A 16653-nucleotide genomic window follows, 5' to 3' on the forward strand; every position below is an offset into this window, starting at 1 on the left:
TTTTAGGTTTTACAATTAAGTCTTTGATCCATCTTGAGTTACTTTTTTTATATGGTGTGATACATGGATCTTGTTTTCTTTTTCTGCAAATAGATGTCCACTTCGCCAACACTATTTGCTAAAGAGATTGTCTCTTCCCCCATTTAATGGGTTTCAGCCCTTTGTCAAATATCAGCTGTCTATAGGTTGATGGATTTATTTATGAGTTCTTAATTCTATTCCATTGGTCTATGTGTCTGTCATTGTACCAGTACCAGGCTCTTTTGACTACCATTGCTGTATAGTAGGTTTTGAGATTGGGAAGTGTAAGGCCTCCTACTTTGTTCTTCTTCTTTAGTAGTACTTTGCTTATCCACGGTCTTTTTCCTTTCTATATAAAATTGGTAATTGTTTTTTCCATCTCTTTGAAGAATGATGATGACATCTGGATCAGGATTTTGCATTATATCTGTAGATCACTTTGAATACTATTGACATTTTCACAATGTTAAGTCTTCCTATTCATGAGCATAGCATATTCTTCCATTATGTAGGTCTCCTTTGGTTTCTTGCAGTAGTGCCTTATACTTTTCTTTGTATATGTCTTTTGTATCTCTGATTAGGTTTATTCCTAAGTATTTCATCTTATCAGTGACTGTTGTAAATGGTATTTTTTTTCCTGATTTCTTTTTCATAGTTGTCTTTGTTAGTGTAAAGGAATGACTGATTTTTGTATGTTTATCTTATACCCTTCATATACTCTTATACTCTGCTGAATCATTTCATAAGTTCCAGTAGTTTCCTTATTGAATTTCTAGGATTTTCTGTGTATAGGATCATATCATCTTCAAATAGAGGTAGTTTTACTTCTTCTTTGCCAATTTGGATGTCTTTTATTTCCTTTTCTTGCTTTGTTGCTATGGCTAGGACTTCCAGTACAATATTGAATAGGACTGGTGATAAGGGGGGCATCCTTGTCTGGTTGCCATTTGCAAAGGGACTGCTTTCAGTCTCTCTCCATTGAGACTAATATTGGGTGTTGGTTTTTTTTAATATATGCTCTTAAATATGTTGAAGAATTTCCCTTCTACTCTCATTTGGCTGAGCATTTTTATCAGGAATGGGTGTTGGATTTTGTCAAATGCCTTACTTCATCAATTCTTCATGTGGTTCTTATCCTTTTTTTTATTTATGTGGTGGATTATGTTGATTGACTTTCTAATATTGAACCATCCTTGCTGCCAAAAGGGCAGGGAGGCTGGAATTCTGACCTCTTCTAACCCCACAAGGGGAAGACAGAATCACCATCAGTAGCCCAAGGCCTATCCCTGAGAGGCCAGACATGCTGCCTCCCTCCAGCCCTTTTACCAACCGTTCCTCTTGCAGTACCCTCCACCACTCTGCTGGATTTGATAATTCGCTGCACTGGCCACACAGAACTCACAGATTATGGGATATATTAGGAGAGCATCAGACTACAATTCAAGGTCAGAAATGCACTCAGTCTCTTGCAGACGGCCATCTCACTCAGCAGCTGGCAGTCTCAGTAACATCACTCTATCAGCAGTGCATGTCTCTTGCATCTCTCTCTCAGCAGCACATGTCTCTCATGTCTCTCAGCAGTGCGTGTCTCTCGCATCTATCAGCACATCTCTCTCACAGCAGTGTGTGTCTCTCATGTCTCTCAGGAGCTCGTTTCTCTCAGCAGCATGTCTTTCTCAGCCAGCAGTCAGAGGAACTCCTGCCTCTAGGAGGGTTCCTTTTGAGCCTGGCAGAGTGGCCAAACTAACCAATCCCAACATCAGAATTCTATACACGTGAGAGGAAGAGAACTTCCCAGAAGATTGCTTCCTGCCACTCTCAACAGAAATACCCCAGGTGGATAACTTTAACAATCAGGAGCTACTCAGTTGCTCATGGCAAATTCCACCACCAAGTTTACAAAGACTTATGGCTACAAAAGCCATACCAGGTAATTTACCATACCACACTTGCATACTTGGTATGAATCTCACTTGGTCATGATGTATTACTTTTTTAATATGGTATTGGATTCTGTTGGCTACGATTTTGTTGAGAATTTTTATATCTATATTCATGAGGGATACTGGTTTATAATTTTCTTCTTTAGTGGTGTCTTTGCCTGGCTTTGTTATCAGGATTATTCTTGCTTCATAGAATGAATTCAGGAGTATTTTATCCTTTTCTTTGTTCTAAAATAGTTTGACTAAAATTGGTGTCAGGTCTGCTCTGAATGTTTGGTAGAAAAATGTCTGAACTAGGACATGTTTTTGTTGAAAGATTTTTTAACACCTGTTCAGTTTTTTCTTGTGTTACGTGTCTGTTCAAACTCTCTCCCTCTGATTGTGTTAGTTTGGGTAGATAGTGTGTTTCTAGGAATTTGTCCATTCTTCTAGATTTTCAAATTTGTTAGACTACAGTTCTTCATAATATTCTGTTATTATCCTTTTTATTTCAGTTGGTTCTGTTATGACTGCACTCATTTCTAATTTGTATTCTTTGTGATGTCTTTTCCTTTGTTAAATTTGCCACAGGTTTGTTAATTTTATTAACTCTACTGCAGAAGACCTCTTGTTAATTAATTAACAAGATTACTCTTGTTAATTCTTCCTATTGTTTTTCTGTTTTCTATTTCATTTATTTGTGCTTGAATCTTTATTATTTCCTTTCTTCTGGTGACTATAAGCTTTTTCTTTTTTTGTTTTTTTCTTTTAACTCTTCCTTTTCTAATTGTTGGGTTAAGAAGTTAATTTGGCTTCTTTCTTCTTTTTTGATATGTATGTTTATTGATATAAATTGTCCTTTGAGCACTGCTTTTGCTACATCTCAAAGATTTTGATAGGTTCTGTTTTCATTACTGCTTGATTCAAGGAATATTTTTTCATTTCATTTTTCATTACTTCTATTACCCAGTATTTTTTAAGCAGGTTTTATTCAGTTTCCATGTATTTGATTTTTTTTCCTTGTACATCCTGTTGTTGGTTTCTAATTTTATAGCATTGTGATCTGACAAGATGCTTTGAAGTATTTTGATGTTTTCAGATTTACTGAGGCATACTTTTAGACCTGATATATGGTCTATTCTGGAGAATGTTCCATGTGTACTAGAAAAGAATGTATGTTGTGTTGTTGTTGGTTAGAGTGTTCTATATGTACTTATGAGATCAACTTGGTTCATGGTGTTTTTTAGAACTTCTGTATCTTTGTTGAATTTCTTTCCAGTTATTCTGTCCTTTATCAAGACTGGTATATTAAAGTCTGCAACTATTATTGTAGAGCTGTCTATTTCTGTTTTCAGTTTTGTTGAAGTTTGATTTATGTATTTGGGGACTCTTTTGTTGGGTGCATAGATAATTATTATGGTTATATCCTCTTGTTGAATTGATACTTTCATCATTATATAATGCCTTTCTTATCTCCAATGTTCATTTTTAACTTAAAGTCTATTTTATAATCAGAAATTAATATTGCCACTCCTACTCTTTTTTAATCGGAACATGGAATATACAAAGTATAAATATAGGAGAATTGGGAGCTGTCAAAGTGATATGGAATGCATAAAAATTGATATCTTAGTCATTAGTGAGTTGAAATGGACCAATTTGGACCATTTTGCATCAGACAGCCATATGATCTACTATGCCAAGAATGATGAAGAGGAATGGCATGGCATTCATCATCACAAAGAATGTCTCAAGATCTATCCTGAAGTACAGTGCTGTCAGTGACAGGATAATATTCATATGACTACAGTTAAGACCAGTTAATACTACTATTATTCAATTTTACACACCAACCACTAAAGCCAAAGATGAGGAAATTGAAGATTTTTACCAACTTCTGCAGTCTGAAATTGACCAAACATGCAATCAAGATATGTTAGTTACCACCAGTAATTGGAATGCAAAAGTTGGAAACAAAGAAGAACCACCGGTAGCTGGAAAATATGGTCTTGGTGATAGATATGATGCTGGAGATCGCGTGATAGAATTTTGCAAAACCAACGACATTCATTTCAAATGCCTTTTGTCGACAACACAAATGGTGGCTATACACGTGGACTTTGCCAGATGGAGTATACAGGAATCAGATTGACTATATCTTTAGCAAGAGGCAATGGAGAAGCTCAATATCTTCAGCCAAAACAAGGCCAGGAGCTGATTGTGGAATAGACCATCAACTGCCCATATGCAAGTTCAAGTTGAAAGTGAAGACAATTAAAACAACTCCATGAGAGCCAAAATATGACCTTGATTTTATCCCTTCTGAATTTAGAGACCATCTAAAGAATAGATTTGATGCATTGAACACTAGTGACTGAAAACCAAAAAAATTGTGGGATGACATCAAGAACATCATCCATGAAGAAAGCAAAAGGGATAGAAAGGGAAGAAAAGACCAAAGTGGATGTCAGAGGAGACTCTGAAACTTGTCTTAGAATGGAGAGTACCTGAAGCAAATGGGAGAATCTACAAGATAAAAGAGGTGAACAGAAAATTTCAAAGAACAGCTTGAGAAGACATAGTCAACTATTTTAATGCAGTGTGCCAAGAGTTAGAGTTAGAAAACCAAAAGGAAGAACACGCTTGGCATTTCTCAAGCTCAAAGAACTGAGGGAAAAATTTAAGCCTCCAATTGCAATATTGAAAGATTCCATGGGCAATATGTTGATTGATGCAGGAAACATCAACAGAAGATGGATGGAATACACAGAGTCACTATACCAAAAAGAAATGGTAGATGATCATCCACTTCAGGAGATGGCATATAATTAAGAACCAATGGTATTGCAGGAAGAAGTCAAAGCTGCACTGAAGGAATTGGTGAAAAACAAGGCTCTGGGAATTGACAGAATACCCATTGAGATATTTCAGCAAAGGGATGCCCCGCTGGAGGCACTCACTCGGCTATTCCAAGAGATTTGGAAGACAGCTGTCTGGCCAATTGACTGGAAGAGATCCATATTTGTACCCATTTCAAAGAAAGGTGATCCCACAGAATATGGAAATTATCAAACAATATCATTGATATCACACACAAGTAAAATCTTACTGAAGATAATTCAAAAACGGTTGCAGAAGTATATTGACAGAGAACATCCAGAAATACAATTTGGATTCAGAAGGGGACGTGGAGTGAGTGATATCATAGCTGATGTCAGATAGACCTTGGCTCAAAGTAGAGAATACCAGAAAGATGTTTACTTGTGTTTTATTGACTATGCAAAGGCATTCGATTGTATGGATCATAACAAATTATGGATAATTTTGAGAAGTATACAAATTCCAGAACACTTAATTGTACTCATGAGGAACCCGTACATAGACCAGGAGGCTGTTGTTCAAACACAACAAGGGGATCCTGCATGGTTTAAAATCAGGAAGGGAGTGTGTCTGGGTTGTATCCTTTCACCATACTTATTCAACTTGCATGCTGAGCAAATAAATCCAAGAAGCTAGACTATATGAAGAATGTGGCATCAGGATTGGAGGAAGGCTTATTAACAACCTGCAATACACAGACAACACAACTTTGCTTGCTGACAGTACGGATGACTTAGAGCACTTACTGATGAAAATTAAAGACTACAGTCTTCAGAATGGATTACATTGCACCATAAAGAAAACAAAAATCCTCATAACTGGACCAATAAGCAGCATCACGATAGATGGAGAAAAGATTGAAGCTGTCAAAGACTTCATATTACTTGGTTCTGCAATCAATGCCAATGGAAGCAGCAGTCAAGACATCAAAAGACGTATTGCATTGGAAAAATCTGCTGCAAAAGACCTCTTTCAAGTGCTGAAGAGCAAAGATATCTCCTTGAAGATTAGGAGGTGCGTAACCCAAGCCATGGCATTTTGAATCGCCGCATATGCATGTGAGAGCTGGACAATAAATAAGGAAGATTGAAGAAGAGTTGATACTTTTGAGTTGTGGTGTTCGTGAAGAATGCTGAAAGTACCATGGACTGCTGAAAGAACTAACAAATCTGTCCTGGAAGGAGTACAGCTAGAATGCTCCTTGGAAGCAAGAATGACCAGACTTCATCTCATGTACTTTGGTTATATTGTTAGAAGGGACCATTCTCTGGAGAAGGATGTCATGCTTGGTAGAGTGGAGAGTAAACAAACAAGGGGAAGGCCCTCAATGAAATGGATAGACACAGTGGCTGCAGCGATGGCCTCAGTTATAGTAGGCAGAGTGAGGCAGAGCAGGCAGTGTTTTGTTCTGTTGTACACAAGGTCACTATGAGTCAGAGATGACTTGATGGCACATAAGAACACAACAACAACTCTTTTTTAGTTACCATTTGCTTCATATATGTCTTTCCATCCTTTGATTTTTAGCTTATTTTTGTGTTTGTGCATAAGGTGTGTCTCTTGTAGACAGCATATTGATGGATCATGTTTTCTTATCCATTCTGCTACTCTCTGACTCTTCATTGGTACATTTAATCCGTTTACATTCAGTGTAATTATTGATAAGTATGAATTTACTGCTGTCATTTTGCTGTTTTTGGTTTTGATTTTGTGTGTGTGTGTGTGTGTGTTGATGATTTCTTCTGTTTTTTTTTTCTGTTCTTGTTCATTTTGTTTACACATTTTCTTATAATTCCTTTGTTATTTTTGTTTTAGTGTTTACTAGATCTTTATGATTTTCTTTCTTTTTAATTTGATGATAAGATGGATTAATTTTCTTTGAGTTTGCCCTATATTTTATTATTTTCACCTCCAAGTTGAAAATAGTCTGTTCTGTTTTGGTATCGTCTGGACCTCTTCTCTATTTGGAAATTCTGTAACTACTCAATTAGCTCCCTCTTTTTGCTTTGTGTTGTACTCATTTACAAATTGACATCTCTGGTTCCCTGCCATTAGCCTCTGTTGACAGAACCTAGCTAGAAGCCAGAAAGCCAAAGATAGCTTGTTGATGTTGTCCATACAAGTCAGTGTAGAGCAGACAGGGCAAAGAAGGGCGGAGAATGAACCTGAAGGGGAAAATATTGAAGACTTAAATAGCTTGCTCAAAATCTCAAACTATTAAATGGCACAGCCAGTATATAAATGCCAGACACTTCAGTCTCAACCATAGTACTGCACTGACTCTTATCTAGAATATTTTTGTGAAATACTATTTCGCTATGAAAAGTATGTTAAATCTAAAGATATATAACCTTCTCAAATGGTTGGATTTCTACCTAACGGTAATTGACACCAAACATGCAATATTCAAACAGCAAAGAATGCCAAAAAAAATTAGATGTGATTATTGACTTCACACTTTGGAATATTAAACCATTATTGTTGTACTTGTTCAGATTCCAGACTCCATCATTTCTCGTGGTGTTCAGGTGCTCCCACGAGACACAGCCTCCCTCAGCACTACTCCTTCCGAATCGCCTCGTGCTCAGGCTACATCTCGCCTCTCTACAGCTTCTTGTCCCACACCAAAAGTAAGTACAGTTCCTTGGCACCTTACACCTGCTCTGCTATATAATTTTGGGAAAACTAACCAATCTTTCTCCCTATTTATCAAAGCTGGATTGCATGCAAGATATATGAGAAATGATGAATGGAATATAATATAGTTACCATCCATTGTTTCACAGATTGTCATGTTAGGCCAACAGTAGGACAATAGAAATTTCATGCAAAATATATACTCCTGTATCAAAGCCAAGATATGACTTTCTGTAGCTCCTTTTTCTTTGTTGTAGACTTTTTATTTTTGAGCATAGTCATCAGTGTAGATGTGACGTTCTTTGTTTATACAGAGGATGAAGTATGTCTGGCCAACAAAGAAGAAGGCTAACAAAATAAAATATTGTCACCAAAAGGATATTTTTAACTTGTCCAGGCTGGGGTAGTTCCCTGCTCTAGTATCATTCCAAAATTTTTCAAACATATTCAACTTGGAATGTTGCTGCCTAATATTTGGAAACAACTCTAAATTGATAGAAAGTTTTAATGCCAACCTTTGGGAGGAGGTGGTTCTTAGTCTTTATTTGTTTTTACAGTCTGTCCCAAGTATTGAATCATTTATGAGGGGAGGAAAAGATTAGACACATAGCTGCTTCACATCTTTGTGTGTGATAAATTGACTAGAAAACTTAATTATGGCTGTGACTGCTTTCTCTTGAGATTTCTTCCCTGGTTAAATTAGTCATTTACATTTTCAAATTATCTATGTGATAGACCTAATATTGCTATCAAATGGTTAAAAGTAACATTCCTTCTTATTTAATAGGATGTGCTGTTTAATATCAGTTTATGCACTAAATTTTTTCTAAAAGTTTAACAGCTAATTTTCAAACTTGTGACTAGTTTCTCTGTCATCAAATTTAAGAACCTATACAGCTGTCCTCCCCAATTCTAACTTTTCTATTAGCTTTATGTGTGTTGTAACTGGGTTTGATTAGAAGCAGTCTCAAATGCTCTCGATGTGGGCAGTGCAGTAGCTTTTACATTCCACAGTACAACCTCTCAGCAAAGTCTTCAGAGCGTTAATGTTGCATATTCCTGTTTTTAGACGTGTTGTAAATAACTGATGTTAATTTTATAGTTTAAAAAATTGAGGTCCTGAATCTATAATGAAGAAAATCTATTAGAGCATTCTAAATATAAAATGTATATTAATGCAATTTGGGTCTTTGTCATCTACATTTTCTGTTGAATGCAAACAAGTTCTCAAAATCAGAATTAGAAAAATTTTATCCATATTTTTTAATTAAAAAATAATTTATTGTCTGACTCCTTTAAATTCTAACTATACAAGATAGACTCATTTTAAAAATGTGAGAAATAATTAAAACTAAATTTAGGTCCTTTGTGAAACTTTTAGTCATTCAGTAAAACCCAAGAACTTAAATATTGAAAATACAGAACTACTCAAGACATAGTATTATTTTCTTTAGTAATATATTGTTAATATAAATATATTGTGAAAATATTTAGGCTATATTCAGTTATACATAGTAGTTCTTAAGCCATTTGAATATTTTATAATTACATTTTAATTACAAAAGATATATTAAATATAATTTTAAAGAATAATCAATACTTCCAAATTCACAAAAGTAAAATCCTAAAGATAAAAATGTTAATATTTATTAAATCAATTTTCTTATTGCAAAACTAGTTTGCATATTGTTTTTGAAAGAGGTTAAGAAAGTCACATTCATCTTTCTAATCAAAAAACTCTTATAAGTCATAAAACTGCTTAATTAAGTGCCCTTATAGCATATGAGTGCTTTTATATCAGTGACAAAGATACTGTCTGCCTTCATGATGTTTACAGTTTAGTTTATAAATAAACAAGTAGATAAACATAAATAATTTTAATAATTCTAATGTTATAGTGATATAATAATAATTACATAAATCTTAACAAATGCTAAGAAGAAATGAAAATATTGTGGTGATAGAAAAATAATAGGAATAATTTTCTAGTCAATGATAAATTGACTAGAAAAGTGAATTATGGCTATAACTGCTTTCTCTTGAGATTTCTCCCCTGGTTAAGTTAGTCATTTATGTTTTCAAGTTATCTGTGTGGTAGGTCAGGAGCTCTGGTGGCATGGTGCCTAAGGCATTTGACTGCTAACCAGAAGGCTGGCAGTTCAAACCCACCAGCCACTCCGCAGAAGGAATACTAGGCAGTCGACATCTATAGAGATACCACCTCGGAAATCCAAGAAGGGGTCACTATGAGTCGAGATTGATTTGACAGCATTGAGTTTGGTTTCTTTGTTTGTTTTGTTTTGTTTATTAGCTAGATCTATTCTTGGTATCAAATGATAGATCTGATATTGGTATGTAAGTTAGCTTAGATTAGGTGGTCTCTTTGAGGAGTAACATTTCAATGAGGACATGAAGGATAAATAGCCAAACATGAGCTTTTGGGCTGGGGGGAGGTTTTGAGAGTTATATTAAGCAATAATAATAATTTTAAATATGCTTGTCACTAGTCAAGAATACTCTGGCTAGAACTTTTAACTAGTACATAAATAGCTGCATTCAGTGACTTCAAAAATCCAATTTCAAACATCAGTTCTTTTTTATTTTTGTTTTATTGATAATTTGTTTTTCTTCGTTTTGTTTTTTGGTTCATTTTGTTTGTTTGTTTTGCCTTTGCCCACTGAGTCAGATTTCAGGGCCATGGATTTTAGCACTTAGCTCTGTTCTAAGTTAATTAGTTTTTACAGTGTAAAAATTGAGGATACTGGATTCTCAGGTTTCTAATTTGAATTCTTAGGTAGAATATGATGTGAAGGATATAAAAGAGAAGCAGCAAGTTCTAAGGGTGAAAAAGGGAGAGGTAATGCATTTTGGTTTCTAATGTGCTCAATCTGAGGTATGTGTGAGACATCCAAGGAGTGATACCCAATACACAGTTCTAAATACATGTTGAGTTTGACATTGCTATTGCATCTTGATTGATATTTATAATATAGCACTTAGTAGTGGGGGGCAAACCCCATGGTAATTCCCTTTCTCTTTTTTGGATTCAACATACACAAAAATATATATACAAATATATATTCTTTGCATTAGTATTACAGTACAGTTTTGAATTATCATCATTAGAAAAAGCACTGGACTTAATGATACAAGACCTAATTCAAATGTTAGCTTCTCTACTTAATAATGATACTGTATTATGCAAGCTTCTTAACTTCTCTAAACCTCATGTCTATAATAAATCCCTTCTTCCCTAACAGGGCTTATTAATTTATTAAATAAATCTTTGCCTGCTGCAAGGAAAGCAATAGTGAGAAAATGGCATTGATCTTGCTTTTAGAAATAGATAAACAAACAGCTCTAAATTATAATAAAGTATAGTAAGTGCCATGATACGTCAGCAGGAATACAGAATGCCGTGGAAATAACCATTAAAAGCGCTCCTAAAGAAGTCCTGAGACCAATTAACTTGAGAACTAGTAGATGGGACTAGAATGGTCTCAGGGCCTCTTTGTAACCTTAAAAATTACCAAGAACCCCAAATAGCTTCTTTTTATGTGCATTTTATCTGTCTACATTTACTGAACTGGAAATTAAAACAGAAATTTTTAAAAAATGTATGCCTTTTAAAATAATAATAAAACCTGTATATATTAACATAAATAACATTTTTATGAAAAATAACTTGTTTCATATCTTTCAAATATATTTTAATTTCTGGCTTAATAGAATAATATCCTCACATGGTAATATCCTCACACCTGCTTCTGTATTCAGTTGTTGGAGTATATTGTTTTGATTTGTTGTTGTTGTTGTTGTTGTTAGGTGCCATCGAATTGTTTCCGACTCATAGTGACCCCATGCACAGCAGATTAAAGAATATAAAGAAAAAAACCCAGCCTCACACAGATATGTAATTGGAAAACCAAGGACTATTTTGATACAGATAATTAATACAGATAATTGTGACTATTCTTTGATACACCAAAACTTTACAATTGGTAGTCTCTTAAAGATTAGTTGCAGTGTGGAATCTGAAACTTTGTCAAGGACTAATCTATACCTGTTACATTAAAATGCATTGGCCTATCGTGTATTTCAAATGGATTTTTACCCAGATCCATTTTTTTTGAACATGTGTATTGGTCATTTGGAAAATAAAAGTTCTTCCAAATGTTGACATATTTCATTATATAAAAAAAAAAAAATCATCTTTGCTAATTCGTTAACTACTAAGCTTATTAAAAAAATGTTTACTGTTGGTAGCAGTCAAGTTCACAGCAGCAGATACAGGTTTTTCACAGTTCTAATTTTTGCTTAAAAGTTAAAATTTGATCATTGATAACGGTGTAACAAATACTGTGAGTTCTCCTTGAATTGATAGTTCATTCATTTCCAAGAAAATGTCTATGAGTCCTCTATGCCTGAATAATGGTAGTTTATCATTCTTTTAGTAAAAATTATGTTGTATGGAATACTTACTTGACTACTTCATCTTGCAACTCAGACAATTGCAAAAGTGGCTTTCTTAGAGACAACCATTGTCCTTTGGTGTGCAGAAGTATTTTATTCATACTTCCCATTTTGTCACACTCAAGGGTAAATTTTAACTAAATTAATTAAAGTAAATCTTTTTTACTGTCTCATTGAGAACAAAGTTAAATGAAACTGGATTTTTATTCTTTTTATGACTCATAATACTTCTTGGACACACTGGTTTGATTTGTGCTAAGGTACTGATAGTGTCACCCCATTGCTTTTATACCATCAGTGCAAATGTCAGCCTAGCAAAAAGGACAAGTAGTCTCCTAGTACCATTATGAAAATGGGGCATTTGCGGTTCGGTAGTAGAATTCTTCCCTGCCACCGCCCATCTGTCAGCCTGTTGCAATAATACTGAACAGATTTCAGGAGAACTTTCAAACTAAGACAGACTGGGAAGAATGGCTTGATGATCTACTTCGAAATATCAGCCAGTGAGAACTTATGGATCACAATGATCCGTCCACAACCTGGCATGGGGATGGAAAGGGACCAGGCAGCGTTTTGTTCACTGTGCATATAGGGGTTTGCTATAAGTCGGGAGCCAGTTTGATGGCAGCTAACAACAACTATTATGAAAATAATTTTGATATTGTAGACCTTTGAAAGGGCCTCAGGGACCCCCCTGGATCCATGGACAGCACTTTAAAAACCACTAGTGTAATCAGATGAGCAGCAAACTAACCTGTGTTTCTTGAAAATATTCTGGGTCAAAATTATATATGTTGAATCTTATTTTTCCATAGAGACAGTTTAATAATGCCGTTCTTAGTCCATATATCTGATGCTTTTATGTAAATGGCCACAGGCAGCAGGCTTAAATATTATAAATGGTTGACCCTGACTATGATTCAGGTTAATCCTGGGGCAGAGAACAGGTTCACTCCTCCCTGATTCAGAATGCAAAAAGACTTTATGAAGTCTTTTGAAGATCCAAGACCAAAAATTGTAATTCCCAGTTGACTCTACTTACTTCCAGTGTGATGCTACTTTGTGTTTGGATAATGCCTAACGTTTCTCTAGAATATCCTACTAATAGGCACACACAAAGCTCTCTTCTAAGTAATAGAAAGATAATATGTAGAAAGATATTTACTGGAGATATAATTGGGAGTGGCTTATTTGGTGTTTTTAAAGCTTTTGAATTAGTTTCAAACAAGTAAAAATTTATATATTTCAAATAATAATATAAATTTTCTATTTTTCCTTTTTAAAAAAATCAGATCTACGCTTCTAAATCAAAACTTACATATCTCAGTACTCAAGTAGCATTATTTAGACCTCTCAGCTATTTCAAATCTTTACATTAAATACCTGGTTCCTATAGGTGCTAGAAAAAGAGCTCTGGTGGGGTATTGAGTAATGAAGGTCAGAGGTTCAAACCCACCAGCTACTCCAGGGGAGGAAGATGAGGCAATGTACCTCTGTAAAGATTTATAGTCTTAGAAACCCAGTGGGGTTGCTGTCAGTTGGAATTGAATCGATGGCAATGAGTTTGGGGTTTTTTTGTTTGTTTTGTAATCTTTAGGGAAGCTGACTGCCACATCTTTCTCCTTAAAGATTATAGCCTCGAAAACTCGATAGGACAGTACTACTCTATCCTATAGGATGGCTATGGGTTGGAATTGACTGTACCACATCAGGTTTGCTTTTGGTTTGGTCATTATTGTCTGGTTTTTCTTCCTGCATAATAACATATTTGTTTTACTGCTTATTTTGGTTTGATAGCAAAATAAAATTTTGATACTTCAAATAAAAGATTATTCTCTTATTTCCTTTTCTAATGAGAAAAGCACTACCCAATAAGTAGTGTATTTCATGGTTTGATAAAAACCTAAATTAGATAATAATATATTTTACTATTAATTTTGAGTTTATAAATTATTTTAAATGGTGGTTCTTTGATATTCTGCTAGGTACACAGGACTTTACATTCATTTCTGTTTCTTCATTCAGCTGGTTAAATGTCCCACTCTGCTTTCACATATCATTAAAATTTAAAATGGAATTCCCCTAATCCCTTTCAAATTATTTAATGTTCACAGAACTATGTTCATCATACAAGCTAAGTATTATATAACTCTAAAATGTGTAATTGCCACTCTGAGATCTGAACTTGCAAATGGAATTTTATTTGTAAGCATGAGAAATTCTTAGCCATAGAATTAACAGTTTTATTGCTGAGGTAGTCTATAAGTGGCATGGTCTCTTTTTTATTTTAAAAAAAAAATAAATATACATGCTCATTTTGGAAAATTTAGAAAACTTATATTAGCGAAAAGGATAAAAATTTCTGGTAAAGCTACTTCTAATAAATAACTGCTGTTAACATTTTGCTATATATCATTCTGTTATTTTTTTTCTATATATTCAAATATATAAATAGATCATAAAAACTCTGGTATTAGAGTCTGGCAGGCCTGGAGATGAATCTCAGCTTGATCGCTTACTAGTCGTGGATTCCAGAAAGTTACTTCACCTCTATTGTTGTTATGTGCCTTCGAGTCAGACCTGACTCATAGCGACCCCTCTTTGGGTTTCTGAGGCAGTATCTCTATGGAAGTAGATTGCCCAACCTTCCTTCCAAGGAGTGGCTGGTGGGTTTGAACCACCAGCCTTCTGGTTAGCAGTCAAGTGCCTTAGGCACTATGCTACCAGAGCTCCTTACTTCACCTCTATAACCTTGATTTTTAATCTGTAATTAAATAGTAATATCAATTGTCTCATAAGGTTGTTTTAAGGATTAAGTTAAATAAATAGCCAGCTGCCGTAGAATTGATTGTGACTCATGGTGACACCCCATATCTGTCAAGAGTGAACTGTACTCCCTACATAGGGTTTTCAGTGACTGATTTCTCAGAAGTAGATCTCTCGACCTTTCTTCCAAGGTATCTTTGGGTAGACTTGAACCTCCAACCTTTAGTTAGCAGCTGAGCATGACAATTGGTAGCAAATAAGGCACATAAATCACTCATTACAATGTTTAGAATATAAGTGCTCATTCAGTGTTAGCTATTATAATTATACTCTGGAATATTTTTAATCCATCTCATTCACTTAGTAATATGAACATCTTTCTATAGCATGAACATCTTTACATGTTTTTAAAAATATATTGTATAACAATATTATTGATTATTCTTCACTGTCTTAGTTTAAAGATATAATATAGCTATTTACCCAGTTCCCTATTTTAGATATTCTAATTGTTTTCTATTTTGCAGTTTTAATAGCAGTGCTATGTATAATCATCTGGAAGTTAAATGTTTGAGAGTCTTTGTGTAACTAAACTTAGCAACCTGTGTTCATTATACCTTTGTTGAAGATATATGCAGAACTTTAGACCTATGATTCCCTATAGTTTTCATGAATACCAGGAGTACATCATTTTCACATTTTCATTAATTCAGTTTATTAATTTTCTGAAAGAAGCACTTCTTAGCATTTGCATTTGACTGAATTTACTGGCAGACATTTAAAAATTATGGACCCAAAATTGTTTGAAAAGTTAACAATATTAAGTATGTAAAAGTAATATACTATAAGGCACTACATATTGGGTACCAGCCTTAGTCTGCCTCTGTATAACTTTATGAGGACTAGTAGGGCTCAGTTTACATATCCATAACAGCAGGGTATTAAATTAGCTTCTAAAGACACTTGAAGGTTTATGATTCTGTTGCCTTGACATAAGTTTCTATACCAACTCAATAAATGTTATTATTCTATTTAGCTATTCTCTAATATTAATATCCAATAACTTTACAGTAATTTACATTTATTTATTTTGGCTTTTCATTCCATATGTGAAGTTAGACATTATCACCTGGCAATACTCTAATTTTTTTTAAGACTTTCCTCATTTAGATTGAGTTTATCTCTGTTAAAAAGAATATTGATTTCTCTTGGTATCAACTAGAGTTTTGTTCACATTATAAGAAGATAGGTGAAGGAGAACTACAGAACTACAAGCAGTAGTGAAATTTAAAATACTAGCTTTCAGTTATTTTGAGAACTTTGATTCCTACTAACTTGTTTTTCAAGGACTAAGGGTGTATTTTGAGCAAAAGAAGTGTAGCAAAAATAATCTTCACTGTTATTATTTCAGCAGCAAAGTTTATTAGAAATAGAAATGGTCCAAATTCTATATAATTAACTCGCCATGTCCATTCATGACTTTAATAGAGAGCATAACCTAAACTATTCTGTAGATCTTTATATTTTCAAATGATAAATATTCTAAAATAGGTTATGTATTTTCTAAAATTTCAGGATTAATTGCTCTTTCTACCCATTCTACTTTCATTAAAGAGAAAATGCAGATTCAGAAATGTATTCAATGAGTATTTTTAAGTGCTTATTATATGTCAAACGTTGTGGTAGTTGTTGGAGATCAGAACTGAAGAGAATTACTAACCCTTTTTCAAGGACCTTATAATGATGGTGTAGTGGGTAAGGCATTTGGCTGCCAACCAGAAGGTTAATAGTTCAAACCCAGCAGCTGCTCCATGAGAGGAAAATAAGGCAGTCTACTTCCATAAAGATATACAGCTTTGAAAACCCAATAGGGCCCTATGAGTTGAAATCAACTCAACAGCAGTGGGTTTTGTTTTGTTTTTTTATAGTGAAGCTGATTAGGGAAAAAAAAAAG

At 34.3% G+C, this 16653-nt stretch overlaps 1 protein-coding gene across 1 annotated transcript in view; it reads left to right on the forward strand.

The window, feature by feature from the left end:
• The window catches only part of GPHN (gephyrin), a 795631-nt gene that overhangs the window by 518638 nt on the left and 260340 nt on the right, over positions 1 to 16653 (forward strand). The window contains exon 9 of the mRNA XM_042781141.1: positions 7319 to 7453. Within this exon, the coding sequence (XP_042637075.1) occupies positions 7319 to 7453 (135 nt within the window). The remainder of the gene's footprint in view (positions 1 to 7318; positions 7454 to 16653) is intronic.

Source organism: Orycteropus afer, unplaced genomic scaffold (genome assembly GCF_000298275.1).
Source record: "Orycteropus afer afer isolate SDZICR_OR568_19922 unplaced genomic scaffold, OryAfe1.0 scaffold00088, whole genome shotgun sequence".
Lineage (NCBI taxonomy): Eukaryota > Metazoa > Chordata > Mammalia > Tubulidentata > Orycteropodidae > Orycteropus > Orycteropus afer.